The 19,421-nt window shown below is 41.4% G+C and overlaps 1 protein-coding gene across 2 annotated transcripts in view; it reads left to right on the top strand.

Moving 5' to 3' along the window:
- Positions 1-19,421, top strand: part of RBKS (ribokinase) — an 87,397-nt gene that overhangs the window by 49,354 nt on the left and 18,622 nt on the right. For both annotated transcript variants that reach the window (XM_054162430.1, XM_054162429.1), the window contains 2 exons: positions 1,950-2,041; positions 13,508-13,696. In XM_054162430.1, the coding sequence (XP_054018405.1) occupies positions 1,950-2,041; positions 13,508-13,696 (281 nt within the window). The remainder of the gene's footprint in view (positions 1-1,949; positions 2,042-13,507; positions 13,697-19,421) is intronic.

The raw sequence follows: 19,421 nt of genomic DNA, 5'->3' as shown, positions 1-19,421 counted from the left end.
AGCTCTGTTCTACTTCCTTGTCCCTGAGGGACATTTCCCATGGTGTCCTATTTACTGGCTCCTTGAGGAGCTGGAATTTTCCTTTCCTGAAATTTAGAGTCCTAACTATGCCTCTCATGAGCTTCATATGGAGCTTCATATGAGCTTCATATGGAGCGTGTCCAGAGAAGGGCAACAAGGTTGGTGAAGGGCTTGGAGCACAAGCCCTATGAGGAGAGGCTGAGGGAGCTGGGGTTGCTTAGCCTGGAGAAGAGGAGACTCAGGGGTGACCTTATTGCTCTCTACAACTACCTGAAGGGAGGTTGTAGTGAGGCAGAGGTTGGTCTCTTCTCCCAGGCAACCAGTACCAGAACAAGAGGACACAGTCTCAGGCTGCGTCAGGGGAGGTTTAGGCTGGAGGTTAGGAGGAAGTTTTACACAGAGAGAGTGATTGCCCACTGGAATGGGCTGCCTGAGGAGGTGGTGGGGTCGCCGTCGCTGGGGGTGTTCAGGGCGAGGCTTGACAGGATGCTTGGTTGCATGGTTTAGTTGATTAGGTGGTGTTGGATGATAGGTTGGACATGATGATCTTGAAGGTCTCTTCCAACCTGGTTTGTTCTATTCTAAATGTTCTATTCTATTCTAAATATCCCTGAGTACAGTGGACTGTTCTAGCACACGATCGCTGCAGCCCAGGCTGCCATCAACTTGGACATTCCTGATGACTTCACTTGCATTTGTGACCAACAGGTCCTACAACACATCCCCTCGGGTAGGGCTGTTAACTTCTTGTCTTAAAAAGTTGTCATCTAGGCACTCTAGGAGTCTCCTGGATTGCCTTTTCCAACAGATGTCAGGGTGGTTAAAATCCCCTAGAAGGATGAGAGCCTGTGGTCGTGATGTTTCCTTGAGCTGGAGTAAGAAGGCTTCATCAATAGGCTCCGCTTGGTCGGGCAGCCTGTAGTAGACTCCTACCACAAAGCTCCCTTTGTTGTCCTGATCCCTAATACTTACCCATAAGCTTTCACCCTGCTCATGGCTATTCTTTAGTGATGACTCCTTGCACTCTATCCAATTCTTTATATAGAGGGCAAGACCTCCAGCCCTTCTTCCTCTCCTGTCCTTTCTGAACAGCTTGTAGGCATTGATAGCCACACTCCAGTCATAGAATTCGCCTCACCAAGTTTCTGTAATTGCCACCATGTCGTAGCTTTCCTGTAGCAGGGTGGTTTCCAACTCCCCCTGTTTGTTGCCCATGCTGTGTGCATTGCTGTAGAGGCACTTCAGCTGGGCTGGCAGCCATGTCACCTTATTAGAGGGGCACCCCACTGTTCCCCCAAGGTGCTTCGTGGGAGCTACCTTTCTGTCTCCTATTACCTCAGAGGCCTTTGGTTCAGCTCTGTAAGAGCTTGCCTTTGCTGCAGTGTTCACAGCATGCTTCAGTGCAACAGTTTGGAGGCCCTTACTATCACCCCATCCTTCCAACACTGGTGTGTCATCCTGCCACCTGCCACAGACAATTTTGATATTGTTACCATCTCCCACCTACAGAACACAGATAACAACACACACACAAAAACCCAAACCCAAAAGCAGTCTGGAACTATCAGTTCTTGTAAAACTTATTAATATCCTGGAAGAAGCAGCATCAGTTCAACAGTTTACAGTGATGTCAATGGAATTTCTTTTCCCTTTTGACTTTTAACTTAATTTCTTGGTTATTTTTTTCTGTTACTCTTCTGTCATGTTCCCATCATGACAGGTGGCTGCACATGAATTAAAAAGGAACTTTAATATAATAAACATTTTTTAGTAGTTCTGTAAAATGAGGGCATATAAATTGAGAGCCATTTGTGTGTTAATAATAAACATCAGGGGCAGTGATTTAACCACAATGCTGTTTCAGGCGATGGTTTATGAATCTAAATCATTAGAGATTTAGACTTTCTTTTTCTTTTTCTTTTTTTCAGTAAAGACTTTATTTAATCCAGCTCCAGCCCTTGCTGACCTAGATCCACAATTTTATACTCATTCTGATATCTTCTGCTGCAATGAAACTGAGGTAATAATCATATGTCATATTAAAGAAGAAGTCTCAAGCAGTAAAATTTCAGAGGGATTCTGTTCTTCAGAAATGCATCACAGAGAGCAGGAAATGGGGGGGGGGTGCTCCTCTTACACAGGGTTTTTGAAGGGGACAAGTTTGATCCCTTACCTAAACAGCCAAGAGGAATATGCTAAAATACCTTTAGATTGCACTAAAACTTAAATCGATTGCTTGCATCAGGAGTGTGGCATCTACCCAGAAGCAGATGAGTAAAACAAATCCATGAAAGGACACTTTTAAAATGTTATCACTGAGTAGTAAATATGGAAACTGATCCTTGCCCTCATTCTGTGGTGCCTTGATATGATTAGCAGGAACGTACTAGCCATGGAGTCCTGACACTTTAAAACTCACTTGTCATGAGTTGATGCACGCTTGCACTTGATGGTGAATAGTTGCTTCAGATGCCTATTCCTGTCAGATCTGTTTTCAATCAGTCACTTTCTCTGGCCTTTCAGCTGTATATTTTTCTTTTTTAATTTTTTTTCCCCTTTCCCTTGCTTTTCTAATTCATGTGTGGGTTTCCTCTGAAAGGCAATTATTTTTATCACATGAGACAAATTAAGCTCATGTCATAACACCTTCATTTAAATTTCCTATTTATTAGTGTTAGGCATGCTATGTTCCTTCCCCTTACTCTCTCTTCAGAAAACAGGAATGTGGATAGAAGCTATACCTGGATCATAGCTGGGGTTGCTTAGCCTGGAGAAGAGGAGGCTCAGAGGAGACCGTATTTCTCTCTACAACTGCCTGAAGGGAGGCTGTAGCCAGGTGGGGGTTCTCCCAGGCAACCAGCGCCAGAACAAGAGGACACAGTCTCAAGCTGTGCCAGGGGAGGTTTAGGCTGGATGTTAGAAAGAAGTTCTTCCCAGAAAGAGAGATTGGCCATTGGAATGTGCTGCCTATGGAGGTGGTAGAGTCACCATCACTGGTGGTGTTTAGGAAGAGGCTGGACGGGGTGCTTGGTGCCATAGTTTAGTTGATTAGATGGTGTTGGGTGATAGGTTGGACTTGATGATCTCAAAGGTCTTTTCCAACCTGATTAATTCTGTTCTATTCTATAGTTAAAGTGAACTCCAACCAACTTCATTTCTGCAATGAACATCATACCTTTGTGTGGAGAGGAGGGGGAAGAGCTGTCATAAAAGCAGGGCCCTGCTTACTTATAGAAGTTTTGTCTAATGACTAAAGTTCTGTAAGTAAGATCTTCTATAACTAAGATCTTCTGTAAGTTCTATAAGTAAGAGTAAGATCTCCATGGCTCAATTACCCTCTTTTGAAATTTCTGTTAAAACACACCATAAGCCATATCAGAAGTTCTCAGTCAGTTTGTGAGCCTTCTTGTATGTAAGGGTAAGTCTATATAACCCAAATGGACATCAGAATTTTATCTGGGGAGGTTTCAGTGTGTGTCTCCCAAGTTCAGATGCTGAGAGCATTCAGGAATTAGCAAAACAGCAAGGTGGGAGATGCCAGGGATCCTCAGATCTCTGAAAGGAAGTTTCCAATGTAACTAGTAGTGATATTTGTGGCTCAGACACTGTCCAACAGCTATGAGAATTACCCAAAGAAAATACTAGGGGACCATATTTATTCTCGTTCACAGGACTTGTGGGAACCTCCTGTGCTGTTATCTTTATGCTTTCAGAAAGCAAGACTTATGGCTGGACCATGCCTCTGGATTCACTATGTGTTGCAGTGGCACACATTTTGAAATAACATGTCAAAATTTTCTCTTTGTTATAGTTTATTGCTAGAGGACAGTCTTGAAAGAGATGTTCTTTGAGAATTTTAGCTTGCTAGAGCCAGGATGTATTGTTATTATTACCACCACATGGAGAAAAGAAAATTACTTAGATTTGGAAAACAAGAAATATAGGTGTGTGAGAAAAAAGAGAAGAGAAGAGAAGAGAAGAGAAGAGAAGAGAAGAGAAGAGAAGAGAAGAGAAGAGAAGAGAAGAGAAGAGAAGAGAAGAGAAGAGAAGAGAAGAGAAGAGAAGAGAAGAGAAGAGAAGAGAAGAGAAGAGAAGAGAAGAGAAGAGAAGAGAAGAGAAGAGAAGAGGACAATTAACCAGGTTGGAAAAGACCTTCAAGATCATCAAGTCCAACCTATCACCCAACACCATCTAATCAACTAAACCATGGCACCAAGCACCCCATCCAGTCTCTTCCTAAACACCTCCAGTGATGGTGACTCCACCACCTCCCTGGGCAGCACATTCCAAAGGCCAACAACTATCTCTGTGAAGAACTTGCTCCTCACTTCAAGCCTAAACCTCCCCTGGTGCAGCTTGAGACTGTGTCCTCTTGTTCTGGTGCTGATTGCCTGGGAGATGAGACCAACCCCTTCCTGGCTACAACCTCCCTTCAGGTAGTTGTAGACAGCAATAAGGTCTCCCCTGAGCCTCCTCTTCTCCAAGCTAAGCAACCCCAGCTCCCTCAGCCTTTCCTCATAGGGCTGTGCTCCAAACAGATCCCTGCTCACTCACCTACCTTCCCTGCAAAGCTGGGAGTACAGTTTGCAATCTTTTCTGCAATTTTCATTGTAAAAATAATTGCCATCTGAAGATGGCTGGGATCACCCTATGCACAGTCAGGCACAGAAATACACTCTGCCGTTGAGGAAGCTTTATCTCTTCTGAATTTATGGAAATGGTAAATCTATAGAAGTTCCTGCCAGCCATATCATGGGAGCACAGATCCAAGTGTGGGACTCCAACAGCATAATCTGAGACCAAGAATGGCACATAAATACATTTGGTTTTAACAATAGCCTTTTCATAGTTTGCAGGGAAATCAAGTATATTAGTACAACTATAATAATCAATTATGTTTGATTTCATCCTCTGTGTCTGATTTATTGAAATGACTTTCAGGGATGAACTATTGCCATTGTTGCTTTCTTTCCTGAGGAAAGAATTAAAATGGAGCATTTGTTTTTCTTATGTCACAAGTTTGAAAGTTGCTTTTTAGTAATTGTTGTGTATTCATATACCATCTGGTTTCTGTTTTCTTTCATGAATTTCTTTAATTTCAGGTCCCTGTAATGTATGCACTTGAGAAGTTTCATATAGAGATAAATGTTTACATGCCCAAGTAAAGGTTACCAGTGACATCTCTCTATGACACTTAAAAGCAGTGTTAATTCTACAAATCCTAAAGGTTTCTTTTTCATATATATATACTTTCTCCATTCAGCTAAGTACATTTCCTTCAGCTTCTTAAACCAGAAAGTACTTAAGTCTTGGGTGACAGGTTGGACTTGATGATCTTTGAGGTCTTTTCCAACGTTATTGATTCTATGATTCTATGATCCAGAGTATATACTGGGGAAAGAGAATTTTTTGCTTTCATTTATTTATGTATTTGTCTTAGTATCTATTAGAAATCACAGTCAGAAAAGAGCAATGAGACAAGATGGAACTTTGCTCTGAGCCACTATGGCCATGCCATAGTGGGTTTATTTAAGCTATTTTTAAAGTATTTTATGGATATTTTTTTTTTTAAACTACTATACTCTATGTGCAAATGCATTTAATGGGCTGCTTTCAGCTGTCTTCCTGAGATGTTCTGTTCCATTTATGTTGCCCCTTCTACTTGGTTTTTCTAAGTCTCAAATAACTTCCTTCTAGCCAAAATCCTTAGCCTTACCACTTTTGGCATCTTTTTCACTAGGGATTTTTAGGCACTGCCAGAAAAAGAATTGTGTGCTTCTGCTTTATGACTATGAAGTCCTTTAAAAAGTTAATAAATCATCTTGGGTTTAAAGAGGATCTGTAGAGCCATCCAGTTCAACTGCTTCTAAAATGTTCTTTTTGATACTGATGTATATGCTAAGACAAGATTAAATTTACACTGTTGTTTTGGGTTTTTTAATTGTTTGGATGGACTTTCTTAGTTATTTAGATTTCCAAGTATGTATCACATAGTTTTACCAAAATGCCTGTGTCTTTCTTGTTCACCAAGAAATACCTTTATATGATAAAGTCCTGTGTTTTGTGGATATTATCAGCACCTGAAGGGGGCCTGCAAGAGGGCTGGAGAGGGACTGTTTACAGTGCCTTGCAGTGATGGGATGAGGGGCAATGGTTTAAAGTGAGAGCAGAGGCTGGATGTTTGGAAAAAGTTCTTTACAGTGAGGGTGGTTGAGCACTGGGGGTTGCCCAGAGAGGTGGTTGAGGACCCATCCCTGGAGATATTCAAGGTGAGGCTCAACAAGGCTCTGCACAACCTAATCTAGTTGAGGATGTCCTGCTCACTCTGGCGTGGTTGGACTAGATGACCTTTAGAGGTCCCTTCCAACCCAGGTGATTCTATAGTTCTATGATACTAGCTGTAGAACAGAACACTGGCCTTTTAGCTTAACACTATGTGGAGTGTTTGTGTTGTTAGAGATCCTTGTGATTATCTGAATTACTACTGAGTCAGAAGTTTCTTTTATTTACTGCCATAAAGGTCAGGAGTACTGATCTACAAAGTCTTTATCACAGAATAAAAGTTTTCAAGTGTCTGCTGTAGTTTTAGACAGCCATGGGATGTCAGGTCACGAACATATGAGTATCAAATACAACATCACACTTTATACTCCATCCTTCATTAAATGCTGTAGGATTCAATGAAATCATATGCCATATCTGGTGCAACAGCACAGCTTGTTCTTATGGATTTAATGTGCTAGAAAGAAGCAAACAAAATTATACTATCAGTGAGTTATCTACCATTAGTTAGTCTGGAAGGCTCTTCACAAGCTGTTCTTTTCACTCTTGCTTGTTGCAATAATATTTTTTTTTAATGTCTGACATTACTTTCTTTTTATGTGGTTCATGAACAGAAAAAAACCCAGAACAAATCTTGCAAGGTTATCAGTTCTTTCTTTGCTTAGCCTGTAGTTCAGTTTTATCTGTTCCCAGAAAGATCAAACTTGTTGAGACTAGTTTGTTAATTCCCAGATGCAGCACAGTCTAATCCCTGAGGTTTGTGCAGGAATGTGGTAGTTCTCCATTCCCTTAATTCTTCTCATGAAAAATAAATGTATCCAATGTCGTCTTAGTGAAAGCCAATGGTTGGTTTTTTCCAGTCATTTATGAATGTTGAAAAAGCAACCACTCTATACAAGATGAGCTCTTTGGAATACTTACTATTTCCCCTCCCCCCCCCCCCCCCCATATTTGTGTGATTCCTTGCTGCATTCTGGCTCTAGGCACAACCACAATGTCAATATGTTTCATGTGTTGTTTCTCTTACTTAGCGTGTGCATGCAATTCCATAGCACTGAAGGTTAAGAACCAGAACATGCTGCAAATCAGTCATTTCAGTTTGGTCCTGAACACTGAACAACAGCTGCTTCTCCATTCAAAGAATATTGAGGAGTCCTTGAGGAGAAGGAAAACTCCTCAATGGTTACAGTAAATTACTTGGTTTTGTCAAGCTGTTTTTAATGCAAAACTGGGAACTGCTTGCTCCCTAATGTGAAATGGGTGTCAGACTTCTGATCTAAATAAGAAAAGCCTGGCAAAGCTTTAATTAAATGCTAACAAAACACTTCAGGTCTTCAATGGTAGAAAGCAGTTCAATTACATATAAATTAATTGCTAATGTTAAATAAAGCTGCAAGATGTGTAAAAATAATAGAGGAAAATGGGTGCTATCCTTTGTTTATTTTTAAGTTGTATTATCTACTACTAGATGCTAGATCATTTTTGGAAGAAATAATAGTAATGGAAATCCTCCTAAGTATGCTCAGAATCAAGAGGCAGTATTGACTTTTATAAGATTCAAAGAAGACCCAGTTTATGAAGCTATATCTGTAGTCTTGGATTAGGACACTTAAGATACTTAATATAGAGAGATTAATACTAGGGATAGTAATTTCTTAAGAAAAAATAATTGCTATCCCCAGTAGTCAAAACAAAAATAGGTCCTTTAGAACTAAAATATTGCAGGCCACACCTTGAGTCCTGTGTCCAGTTCTGGGCCCCTCAATTTAAGTAGGACATTGAGACTCTTGAATGTGTCCAGAGAAGGGCAATGAGGCTGGGGAGAGGCAATGAGCACAAGCCCTATGAGAAGAGGCTGAGGGAGCTGGGATTGTTTATCCTGGAGAAGAGGAGGCTCAGGGGAGACCTTACTGCTCTCTACAACTACCTGAAGGAAGGTTGTAGGCAGGTGGGTGTTGGTCTCTTTTCCCAGGCAATCAGCACCAGAACAAGAGGACACAGTCTCAAATCTGTGCCAGGGGAGGTTTAGGCTGGAGGTGAGGAGAAAGTTCTTCACAGAGAGAGTTGTTAGCCATTAGAATGTGCCCAGGGAGGTGGTGGAGTCACCATCCCTGGAGGTGTTCAAGAGGGGATTGGATGTGGCACTTGAAGTCATGGTTTAGTAGTCATGAGGTGTTGGGTGACAGGTTGGACTTGATGATCTTTGAGGTCTTTTCCAACCTTATTGATTCTATGATTCTATGATTTCTGTTCTAATTAACAGAAAGCTACTCCTGCACCATTATATAAAAGTTCCCAGCAATTCACAGTATATTTTAATTCCACCTTTGTTCTAAACCTCATTTTATCAGTTACTGAAACTATGAAATTTCCCATATTGAGTCTAAAATGAAGATGTTGCTTTTGGGAGGTTAGAGGAGGGAATAGCTTCAAGCCAATTCATTTCCATCAGGTTTTAATTATTTCAGCATGATAAGTGTTTCTGCCTTCATATATGTAAAAAAAATTGTAATTTGAAAGAACTGGAGCTGGCTTGGCTTGTGGCCTGATCTTGTAATTGCTTATACACCAACTCTGTCTCACTGCTTCTTGGGCACTATTCACAAGTGCTAGAATTAATGTGATTGAATTCTTTTGGTGGTTTTCTGTCATTCTCAAATCTTCTAAGGTACAAGCCCAGTTTCTAGCCAGCTGCCTTACTGTGTTTAAATATTTGAAATGAAAAATATTTTAAATGACCATATATAGTTTTAGGTGGATTAGCCTTAGAATTGGCACAGTTTCCCTATTATCATTTATTATGGTTCAGAAGTACCTGGCAACATTTGGAAAGCTGTTATTGTGCTAGGTGCACAAAAAGCAGTCCAAGTGATGGACCGCTCCCCAAAGAATTAATACTTCTTGTTATTTCACCAGTTTCCATTTGCAGAGGATCATAGGATCACAGAAGGTGGAAACAGATCTCTGGAGGTCTCTAGTTCAACACCCTGATGAAGCATGGCCAGTTTAGTTCCGTTTGCTCACGGCTTTGTCCAGTCAAGTTTTGAATCTCCAAAGATGGATATTGCATAACCTCTGAATACCTGTTCCAATGCTTCATCACTCTCTCAGTGAAAAAGTGTGTCTTAATACTAAAATTTCCCATGTTCAAGCTTGTGCCCCTCGTCTCTAGCCTTATCCCTGTGGCATCTTCAAGACGTCTGGCTTCATCATCTCTGTACCCATGCATTAAATTACTGCAGACAGCAACTAGATCTCCCTGTAGCCTTGGTTCTTAAGGCTGAACAAGACTGCTTCTCCCAGCCTTCTCTTGTATGTCCTTGTTTCTGGCACCCTGACTGTTGTGATAGCCTTCCACTGTAGTATACTGCAGTATGTCAGTGTCCTACTTGTTCCAGAGATCACAAAACTAGATTCTGTGGTGCAAATTTGATCTCACAAAGGCCAGTTGGAGGGTCCATAACATCTCCTTGTAAGACATATGCTGCTCTATATGCACCACAGCTATGAACACTTGGCAAAGGCTCATACCAGTTTGATTCTCACTTTTAGCCAATGTAAACTAGAAGTTAATTGTTTTGGGTTGGGGATGGTATGGGATTTGAGGTGGTGTTAATTTTAACAACAGATCTGGCTTGCAGTCCAGTTTGTTGCCTGGCCACACCAATGGCTGTACTGGCACAAGAGACTGGGCCATGCAGACAGGATTGGAAGGGAAAAAGCAGGACCATTTATTTTTTTCTATAGACTCCACAGTCTAAAGAGACATGGAGAAATAACTTAGATTAGTGAGGATTGTGGGCAAGAACCTTCATATCAGTTAAATGAAAAGCTTCAGTTAAATTTCTTTTGCTTTTGTAAACCAAATGGTTTTAAGCTGAGGGAGAGTAGGTTTAGCCTGGATTTTAGGAAGAAGTTCTTCAGTATGAAAGTGATGATACTCTGGACTAGGTTGCCCGGAGAGGTTCTGGATGCCTCCTCCCTGGGGGTGTTAAAGGCCAAGTTGGATGAGGCCTTGAGCAGCTAATTCCAGTTGAGAGGCATTCCTGCCCATGGCAGGGAGGTTGGAGCAGATATCTCTAACCTAAGGCATTCTATGATTCTATGATTTATAGATTAATTATATAATATTCATTATAGGTTTATTCTGCCAGCAGTCTTGTGGAATATCCTATTGCTTTAATAGGTCCATTTAACTGAGGAGTTTTATGAGTCTAGCTGCAGAAAAATAAAATTCTTAATTTGCTGTTCTTTTGTACAGTGCCATGGCAAGTGTCCACATTGGGCTTTTAGTATTGTTATTTATTTTTTTCTTTACATAACCATTAGTTATTTCCTTCAATTGTACCACAGTTTGTTTTTTAAATAAGATTCTACTGAAGGGAGAAACTTTAAAACTCACCACAGTATTTAACATCAGTTGACATTTACCGCAATCTCTAATTATTGGCACAGAATCTGTCTGGCTTCTGCTGCTTTTGTGGTTCTTCCAGCTTGTTCCAGTGTTTTTTAGTTTTACCATCCTGCTGTAGATGAGTTGCATGATAGTGGTTTCAAGCAGTTGAAGATCTACTTTTATACAGACTCTCTCTGTTCAAAATAATTTTGTTTATTGGTGTAAGATCAAAAGAAAGTTCTCTGCAAAACCTTTCACATTCTGGTTCCAGACAATTCTCTTACTATCCAAGCAAAAAGTTCTGTTGGCTTGGGACACAGCAAGCACCAGGAGGGGCACAGTGCTAATGCTAATCATATAGCATATGCATTTCATTAGGAAGAATATTATAAATACTTCATTTCCTTTGCTTATGAGCTTACACAAGTGTAAATACCAGGTAAATAAACCCAAGTTAGAGTTATTATTTCTCTACCAAAACCAAATCCACTTTCCTGATAGAGACTGTGCACAACAGGTCTACAGCAGGTAGAAATACATAATGAGTGAAGTTAAGTGGTTTCATTTGATGGATTTGTATTAACCCATTTTCATTCTTATGCCATGATGTACTAGGTGATCTAAATACAGCAATGCATAATTCCTGCTCTGGAGATCTTAAAATTCATGAAGAGACACAGACTTTATAGCCTTTGAATATTAGAATAGAGTATATGTATATGTCAATACTATGTATTCTCTATCCCCAGTTATTCCTAAGCCATTATTGATGTATTTTCTCCTTGTAAACCTTGCAGGAAGGTACATGTAAAAGGTTTTCTGAGATGTTTTCTGAAACAAGTTTTCTCATTTGAAAATACTTTTATAATATTTCAAAAACTGAATTTCCTTCATTAATTTCCTTAAACAATTTGTACTGCAAGAGAAGTTTGAGCAGTGTGGTGACATGCCAAAGATAAAACTGGATAGGGTTAGTTGCCTTCTTGTAATTTAAATCTTACTATATTCTTATCTGGGATCAGCATGCTTAAAAAAAAAAAAAGAAAGTAGTTTTAAATTGCATGTTAACCACACCTTGCCCCTGCAGTGCACAAGTTTGCCCACCGAGGCCTGCCACATCAGAGTCTGCCTTGTGGCATGCAATCAACACCGCTTGAAATCGTTTGTGCGCTTGTAGGGGTTGCAGAACTTGGTACTGTAAGTCTGAAAATTGAAGTAAGTATTCTGCTAATGATACAGTAAACTAGGGAGTGTGTTGGCATAATCTGGCCCTTCAGAGCCTAAGGGTGGCCTCTCTCTCTCCTGGGTCAGGCTGAAACACAGGAAATGACAGTGGTGAGCAGCAAGCACTGAGTCACAGCTGGGGGCGGCTTACTTTGGGATGGCTGTAGTAGTTCCTGTCCCGGGCTGACTGCCCGTCTCTACTACAGGCATGGCCTGTGCTTTGTGAACCAGTTTTTAATCACTATGGTTTACAATCCATTATATCAAGAAGTATGTGTGCTGAACTCACGTTTCAGTAATGCAGAGGAAAGTCGTTCGAAATATTTCAGCAGCTGTTTTCTAAGAAGAGAAGCTGCCCGTGCAGCAGAAGTCAGGAAGTGTAGCTGGTTAATAGGTCCCCAACTAAGTTTTCCAGTGAAAATAAGCCCTAAGAGTGAGGAACCTATGCCCAGTTACTAGGCAGTTATCTGAAAATACTTCAGACTGCATTTTTCGGGCTCCAGCAGCAGCCTTGTAGTGCAAGATAAAGGACTTCCCTCTTCTCAGTCAAGCAGGACAAGATTTAGTAAAGACAGCAAAATACATGTCTGTTTACTTACAGTTGAAGACATACTGTATTAATGCAGGAGTGCTGCCTGCTGGACTGCTTCAGATAAAACACACTCAGTTTTCTCCCCTCTTTTTTCCCCGTTTCGTTCTTGTTCTCTCCCCTCCCAAAAGAAAAAGTACATGACATTTGACAGTGCTATGCCATGAAGGAAATGTTTGATGTGGTGAAAAGGGTGCTGGATTCTGGAGTCTTCTTTGCAGACTTTTTGGAAATTTTGCTTAATTGGGTGGAACTAGAAGAGATTAATTTTAAGAGCCAACTCAGAGAAGTTGACTTAAGGTCACCATCTGCTGGAAGAGTTTATCTGTGTTTGTACAGAGGCAATACAGAAGAGTCTCAGTCTTGAGAGAGGCCTATGGGCATGGTCATAACACAAATATAGAATGTGCCTTTGCCCAGAGAAGGCTTCAGGTAACTTTAAGGTATTCCTGTTTAAAAATATATATTCAAGTAAACAGAGTGGTCAAAGTTGAGCAATTATCTTTTTTTCCCTTGAAGAGATTTTCCCTTGTGATTTCTCTCTAGCTAAACAGTGAGAATTTAAGAACTAAAGTTTCTCACTTTGTGATTAATATCCCACAACAATAGTGACTGAGTTGCCATGTGACATTTTTCACATTAGACCACAAATGCTTTTGGCAAGGCTGTGTCACTGTGTCCATTTCACAGATGAAGAAACTGAGGCGTGTGGGAGAAATGTCATTTTACTAAGGGTTATGTGCCAGGTAAGTCGCAGAAGCTGGAGGAGAGCCCATCTCTGCCTAGGCTGTTCTTTATGGCACTGCTGGGCCTGAAGTACAGGCCGGGTTCAAACGAGCAGCAGCCGCAGCTGAATATCAGCATAGGAAGTGGCTTCACGATCATGCTAGAATACACATTTTTAAAAGCTATTTAACACTGTTTTCAGATGCAACTGTTGTCCAAGAGAGAATGCCGTCAGATTGTGATTTTAATTTGCGTGGGTTCTTTTCCAGGCAGAAATTTTAACGGGCATCCCAGTTGGCAACCTTGAAGACGCTGAAAAGGTGGGACGCGTGCTGTTAGAAAGAGGGTGTAAGCTCGTAATTGTTACTCTTGGAGCAGAAGGCTGCATGATGATATCAGTAGAAGAACCCATTCCAAAGCACGTTCCTGCTGGGAAGGTCAGGGCTGTGGACACTACGGTACGTTTTTGTGGTTTAACTGTCTTGCTGTGGAAAAGACTGCTTAAGCACTAAGGGAAAGCAATGAGTAATCAGGCAAATCTTTGGGCACTAGCACAAAGGCTAATTTATGATGTGAAATTGATATCTTGCTTCCAGCCTTTCATGTATTAAATGTCAGTTCACTTGAATTTTATAGTCTTTATTGTAGATGAGCTAGAATTATTCTACATAACTGAAGTCAGTACCTGCCTCTGACTGTGATGCGTGATGCCAGTGGTTTGAGCTGCAGTCCTTTCTTTTTTTTTTCATACTTGCCCAGTCATATAATTCATCTCGTGCAGAACTCAAATGCTGTGGGAGAAACTAGATGCTACTGCCCTCACAATCTGAAACTGAATATTTAGTTCTTCTGACACAAGCATGAATTGCATACCAAATCTAGCACAAGGTGATCAAAGAGGTAATTTTTACAGAGTACAGCAGGAAAACCAAAAAGTTCTTGCTGTTTCATGCTGACTGTGTTATAATGATCAGTAAAGGATACTTGGTCAGGGGCATTTTAAACTCTGACATGAGGAGGTTACTTTTATTTTACTTCCTGCTCAGAATGCAATGCAGAAAGCATACTCTAACAGACCACTGAATGCAGTACCCCCCGCAACAACAATAACAACAACAGCACAAAAAACCAACAGGGCAGGCAATAGTTAAGATAGCATTGCTCTGAAAACCTTACCAAATTGCACATATGGGGCTATTTTGTGTTCCTAGTATTATCTGACATAAATCCAAAATAATTCCAGTGGAGTTATTGAGAGCAGAGTAGGTCACGTTGTATGTACTAACTATACATTTAAATGCCTGTTATAATAACGTCATATTACATATGTTCTGTTACAATAGTTCATTAAAATCCTGGAGATTTTGCCATCTGGTGCATTCCATATCTGAATTGCATTAATAATAACAACTAGTTCTTGTAGCATGTTTTTTACCCGTGGACCTCATACTGCTTCACAAAGAAGGAAAGCAACTGCATAAAAGATGAAGAAAGAGAGGCATAGGGGACTGAAATTACCTAGCTCAGTAGCATGCAGAAAAGTCACTTTGTCTGAAACAGAAGATCACTCACAGATTCAGACTGTGATGTATTGATACTGTGGAAAGCTTTGCTTCACTGTTTAGTTCTTTTCAGTTTGACTTTAAAACAGAGATAGGTTGGCATCATTTTCTTCTTTTGCCCCTTCGCCATTCAGGAGTTTGACCTGGAGTCATTTCTGATTTCCAGTGTCCTAAAGTTCTGGCAATGGGAAGCATCACTGTACTGTACTGTGTATAAGATACTTGGTAGGGGACTACAGACACCTAGCTGCTTCTGCCTGCCTTTAGCCCAGAATTAGAAGTGCCAATGGAGTGAAAAGCAGAGCTCCCAAAGCTGCCCAGAAGCAGGATTTATTAGCTTGGGTGCAACACCTCGTGAAGCTGGCAGTACAGCTTATTGTCCCAAGTTGGTAAATCTGTTATTGCTGCCAAAGCTTATTGTTAGAGTTTTTCTCTACATCACAGAGAAGTGATGAAGAAGAAACATGTGTGATCTGTTTCTTCAAAATGAGCAGAAAATTGCTGCCAGATCAGTTATTGTTTGATATCGGAAGATATTTGCTGCTCTTGGAATAAAACAGCAATGCTGAAACCACACACTGTAGCTAAAAAGTGCTTTTTATCTTGCTTGGCAGTTCAGGGTTTCATGACTGCACTAATGTAATGAGCCTTTCTTCTTTTCTTTTCTTTTTCCCATTGGTTTAGGTTTAAAAAACAAACTAAAAACCCCCCACACTAAACTGCCTTTTTTTGAGTTTACTGAATCCATGCCCTGCCTCCTTGTGGCCAACAGGTTATTGGCTTTCACATAAGAGAGGATTTTCACAGTTAATTTTGTTAATCTGCTTAAATACCAGTGGGTTGTTTTCAGTAAAACAGCTGTGCTTGGTTTACTCTTGCAGACTGAATGAAAAAAGATGTGTTGGCCTTTCATTATAAAAGTCTCACAGGCTGATTATCACTTTGCCCAAAAGCAAGCGGTTTTTAAGCAACCAATCTAAACAGTAAGCAAAAATTATGTCATCCTCAACTAACCTGGATAGCTCTATTACTAAAATAAATACTAAACATTGTAGTAGGACTTGTCACTCTCTTCAGAGGCCTGTCTGCAGTGGGTCCTTCCCCAGGAGGGTAAGTTCAAGATGTAAGGTGGCTTAGCAAGTAGCCACTTATCCACAGACTACTCAGAGCTGTTCATGTGCATGCTCTTAGCATGTCATTTAAGGCTAAACAAAAGTTTCTACCTTAAAGTGTCCTGGCTTCAGCATCTGGAGGGACCAGGCAGTAATTTTTCAGGCTGCCATAATAACCAGTCACATCTGGTTATGTGCCTGTATGCACAGTGACATTGTTAGGATCTGCAGAAGGTAAAGTTACTGCCAAACAGAATTAAATGATGTGTATAACCCAACACAGGATTTGCAAAAGGTTACAGAGCCCTTATGAAAACAGTCTGTATTAAAAAGGAGCTTGCCATTTAGAAGATACGAGATACAAGCTGAGTTCCAAAAGCCACTTTCACTATAGAAATTTTCCCATAGGCTGTTACCACTGCCCAGAGTCCTCCACACAGCAGTGCAGCTTCAGTACTGCCTCCTGGTCACTTCTGTTGTCCACAGCAATTTTGAGAATGTTTGATGAGAAAATAGGTGGGTAGCTATAGCCCCAAAGATAGAATGTGAGTTCCTCATCCCAGGCTGTGTGCTCCCCCTTGTCCGTGTTGAGAGGTTCATCAGAGAGACTAAGGGTTGAAAAAGACTGTCGAGCCTGGCTCTTCCTTCCAGCCCTTGAGATGGTTAATGTAAGAGTTTATTGGCAGAACACTGGGAAAAGCTGGCTCTGTCTCCTGCTCTGTGGTGGAACATGTATCCTCAAAATTGAAAATCTGACATTTTTCACCCACACTAAATCAATACTATAAAGGAGGGAAAAAAATAGAAAACCAACTTGTTGATTTTTTCTTTTTTAGCTCTAATTATCTTAATGTGTGCTTTACTAATGTATGCAGTGCTTCCCATGCCTGTTAGCAGAGCTCTCCATACACAGTCCAAAACATGCAGAGCACAAATAATTGTTTAGAGGGAAGTTTTGCAAGGCATGGTATTGTAAAGCTGGAACATCTGTTTCTCCTGTTATAGCTGAACAGTGCAGCGAGTTTTTCTTGATAAACTTTCTCTTAGTTTAGCTAGTTTCTGCTAAATATTTTTCATATGCAAACGCTGAATAAAAATAAGTGAGTTAACTGAAAACTCTTCCTCACATTTTCTGCATGAAAGAAAGAACTGATTAAGCCCTCTAGCCATATCATAGTATCACAGAATCAGTCAGGATTGGAAGGGACCATGAGGATCATCTTGTTCCAACCCCCCTGCCATGGGCAGGGACACCCCACACTAGATCAGGCTGGCCAGAGCCTCATCCAGCCTGGGCTTAAACACCTCCAGGGATGGGGCCTCAACCACCTCCCTGGACAACCCATTCCAGGGCTTCACCACTCTCATGGGGAAGAACTTCCTCCTCATGTCCAGCCTGAATCTCCCCACCTCCAGCTTCATTCCATTCCCCCTAGTCCTATCACTACCTGAGATCCTGAGCAGTCCCTCCCCAGCCCTCTTGTAGGCCCCCTTCAGATATTGGAAGGCCACAATTAGGTCACCTCGGAGCCTTCTCTTCTCCAGACTGAACAGCCCCAACTCTTCCAGTCTGTCCTCACAGGAGAGGTGCTCCAGCCCTCTGATCATCCTCGTGGCCCTTCTCTGGACACCTTCCAGCACCTCCATATCCCTCTTGTAACAGGGGCTCCAGAACTGGACGCAGTACTCCAGGTGGGGTCTCACCAGAGCTGAGTAGAGGGGGAGAATCACCTCCCTTGACCTGCTGGCCACACTTCTCTTGATGCAGCCCAGGATCTGATTGGCTTTCTGGGCTGCAAGTGCACATGATGTACATAAGAGACATTTGACACGTTAAGTAATAATATGTAGATAAAATAAGAAAAGTATACATTATGTTCTATATTCATTACTTTAAATAGTAGCTTTTAAATCTACTTGACTACTTTAAGTTACATATATGCATTTATTTTTGGAAGAAGATAGTTCCCCTTTAGGTGGAACTAGTGCGTGACGCTGCGTTAAAATAGCTGTGAGGGATAATTATATAATTCCATTTGTGTGACAGTTGTTCAGTTGGTAGTGAAAGGTTTCACAAACCAGCCACAAATTTGGTAAGCATTTCATAGAAAACAATAATATCATGTACACACACTTGCAGTTGCACACGTCTGGGGGTGAAGCAGTTTGCCTGCTGCTGAAGCAGAAGCACAGCTGAGGTGGAACACGGCAGCTGCTTGCAAACACAGCTGTGGGACATGACTGAACACCGTCAGGTCAAAATTGTACTTGAGGTGAAGTGGATGGTCTGTGTGATGAATCACATGATGATCCTGGATCATGGCATCTGCTGCTGCAGTAGCTCTAACACACCATCCTGGCAGAGACATGTGCAGTATAATGAGAGGAAAGGCCACGTCATCCATTTTGGAGGATGAAGCTGTGCTCTTTTTGCCCCTTTACTCCACTCTCCTCCTCGGCTTCTGACAATCATACAAAGTGTGATTTACTGCACTATTTACATCTATTTACATTTACTAATTATATTCCATTGAAACTGCCAAGGAAAATTTGTCAGAAGAATGTAATTACTCAAAGCTGGAATTTGGCCAGCAGTGAGATTGGTTCCCTTCCATTTTGCAAAACAGCTCTTTGGGATCTTACAGAGCTGAGCAGTTCAAGTGGCAGCTGGGGACCAGTTGAGCCTCTGAGGTATTGCTGGAGGCCTGATTAAAGCTTGGTATGTCAGGTGGGCTTGCAGAGGCAATTGGGATGTCTGGAGCTCCAGGCTTTAGAGAACTGTCCATGTCAGGCCTCCTCTAGGGCAGCCACGTGGTCAGTGGCTACTGCAGGTTGGGACGTGTCTGCTGGCTCTGGGGCTGCATCTTAGGGCTTGGGGCTTTGCCTTTCACTGTGGTTGCTCCTTGCAACTGAAGGTGGGGTGTTCTGTCTTGGATGTACACTTCAAATCAGAGGGTTGGCACAGGCAGAATCTCTACTATGCGAGGGCATTAGTGGAAAATGGAATGCGCTCTGACTAAACAAGACAGAGTTGTCCCACTGCAATCTTCCATTACCAGGTGGCTGCATAGAGGTAACTTTAGAGAGGCAAGTACTCTGGAGTTAGGTTTTGTAACCTCTGGTTTGCTCTAGAGCCCAGTTTGGAGAAGATGCGCCAGGGGAGGTTCAGGCTAGATGTTAGGAAAAAGTTCTATACAGAAAGAGTGATTGCCCATTGGAATGGGCTGCCTGGGGAGGTGGTGGAGTCGCCATCACTGGAGGTTTTCAGGAGGAGACTTGATGGGGTGCTTGGTGCCGTGGGTTAGTTGTTTGGGTGGCGTTTGATTGGTTGATGGGTTGGACACGGTGATCTTGAAGGTCTCTTCCAACCTGGTTTATTCTATGTATTCTATGTATTCTAAGGTGATGCTGAGTAGCATCTATACATGCTTGCATCTCAAGATGACGTTCTAATTTCCATCCCATCTATTCTTTTAAATACATAGTACAGTTGCTCTCTTTAAGATCTC

The sequence above is a fragment of the Dryobates pubescens genome, chromosome 6 (genome assembly GCF_014839835.1).
Source record: "Dryobates pubescens isolate bDryPub1 chromosome 6, bDryPub1.pri, whole genome shotgun sequence".
Lineage (NCBI taxonomy): Eukaryota > Metazoa > Chordata > Aves > Piciformes > Picidae > Dryobates > Dryobates pubescens.
The sequence above is the reverse complement of the archived record's forward strand: the minus strand, read 5'-3'. Positions and strand labels throughout refer to the sequence as shown.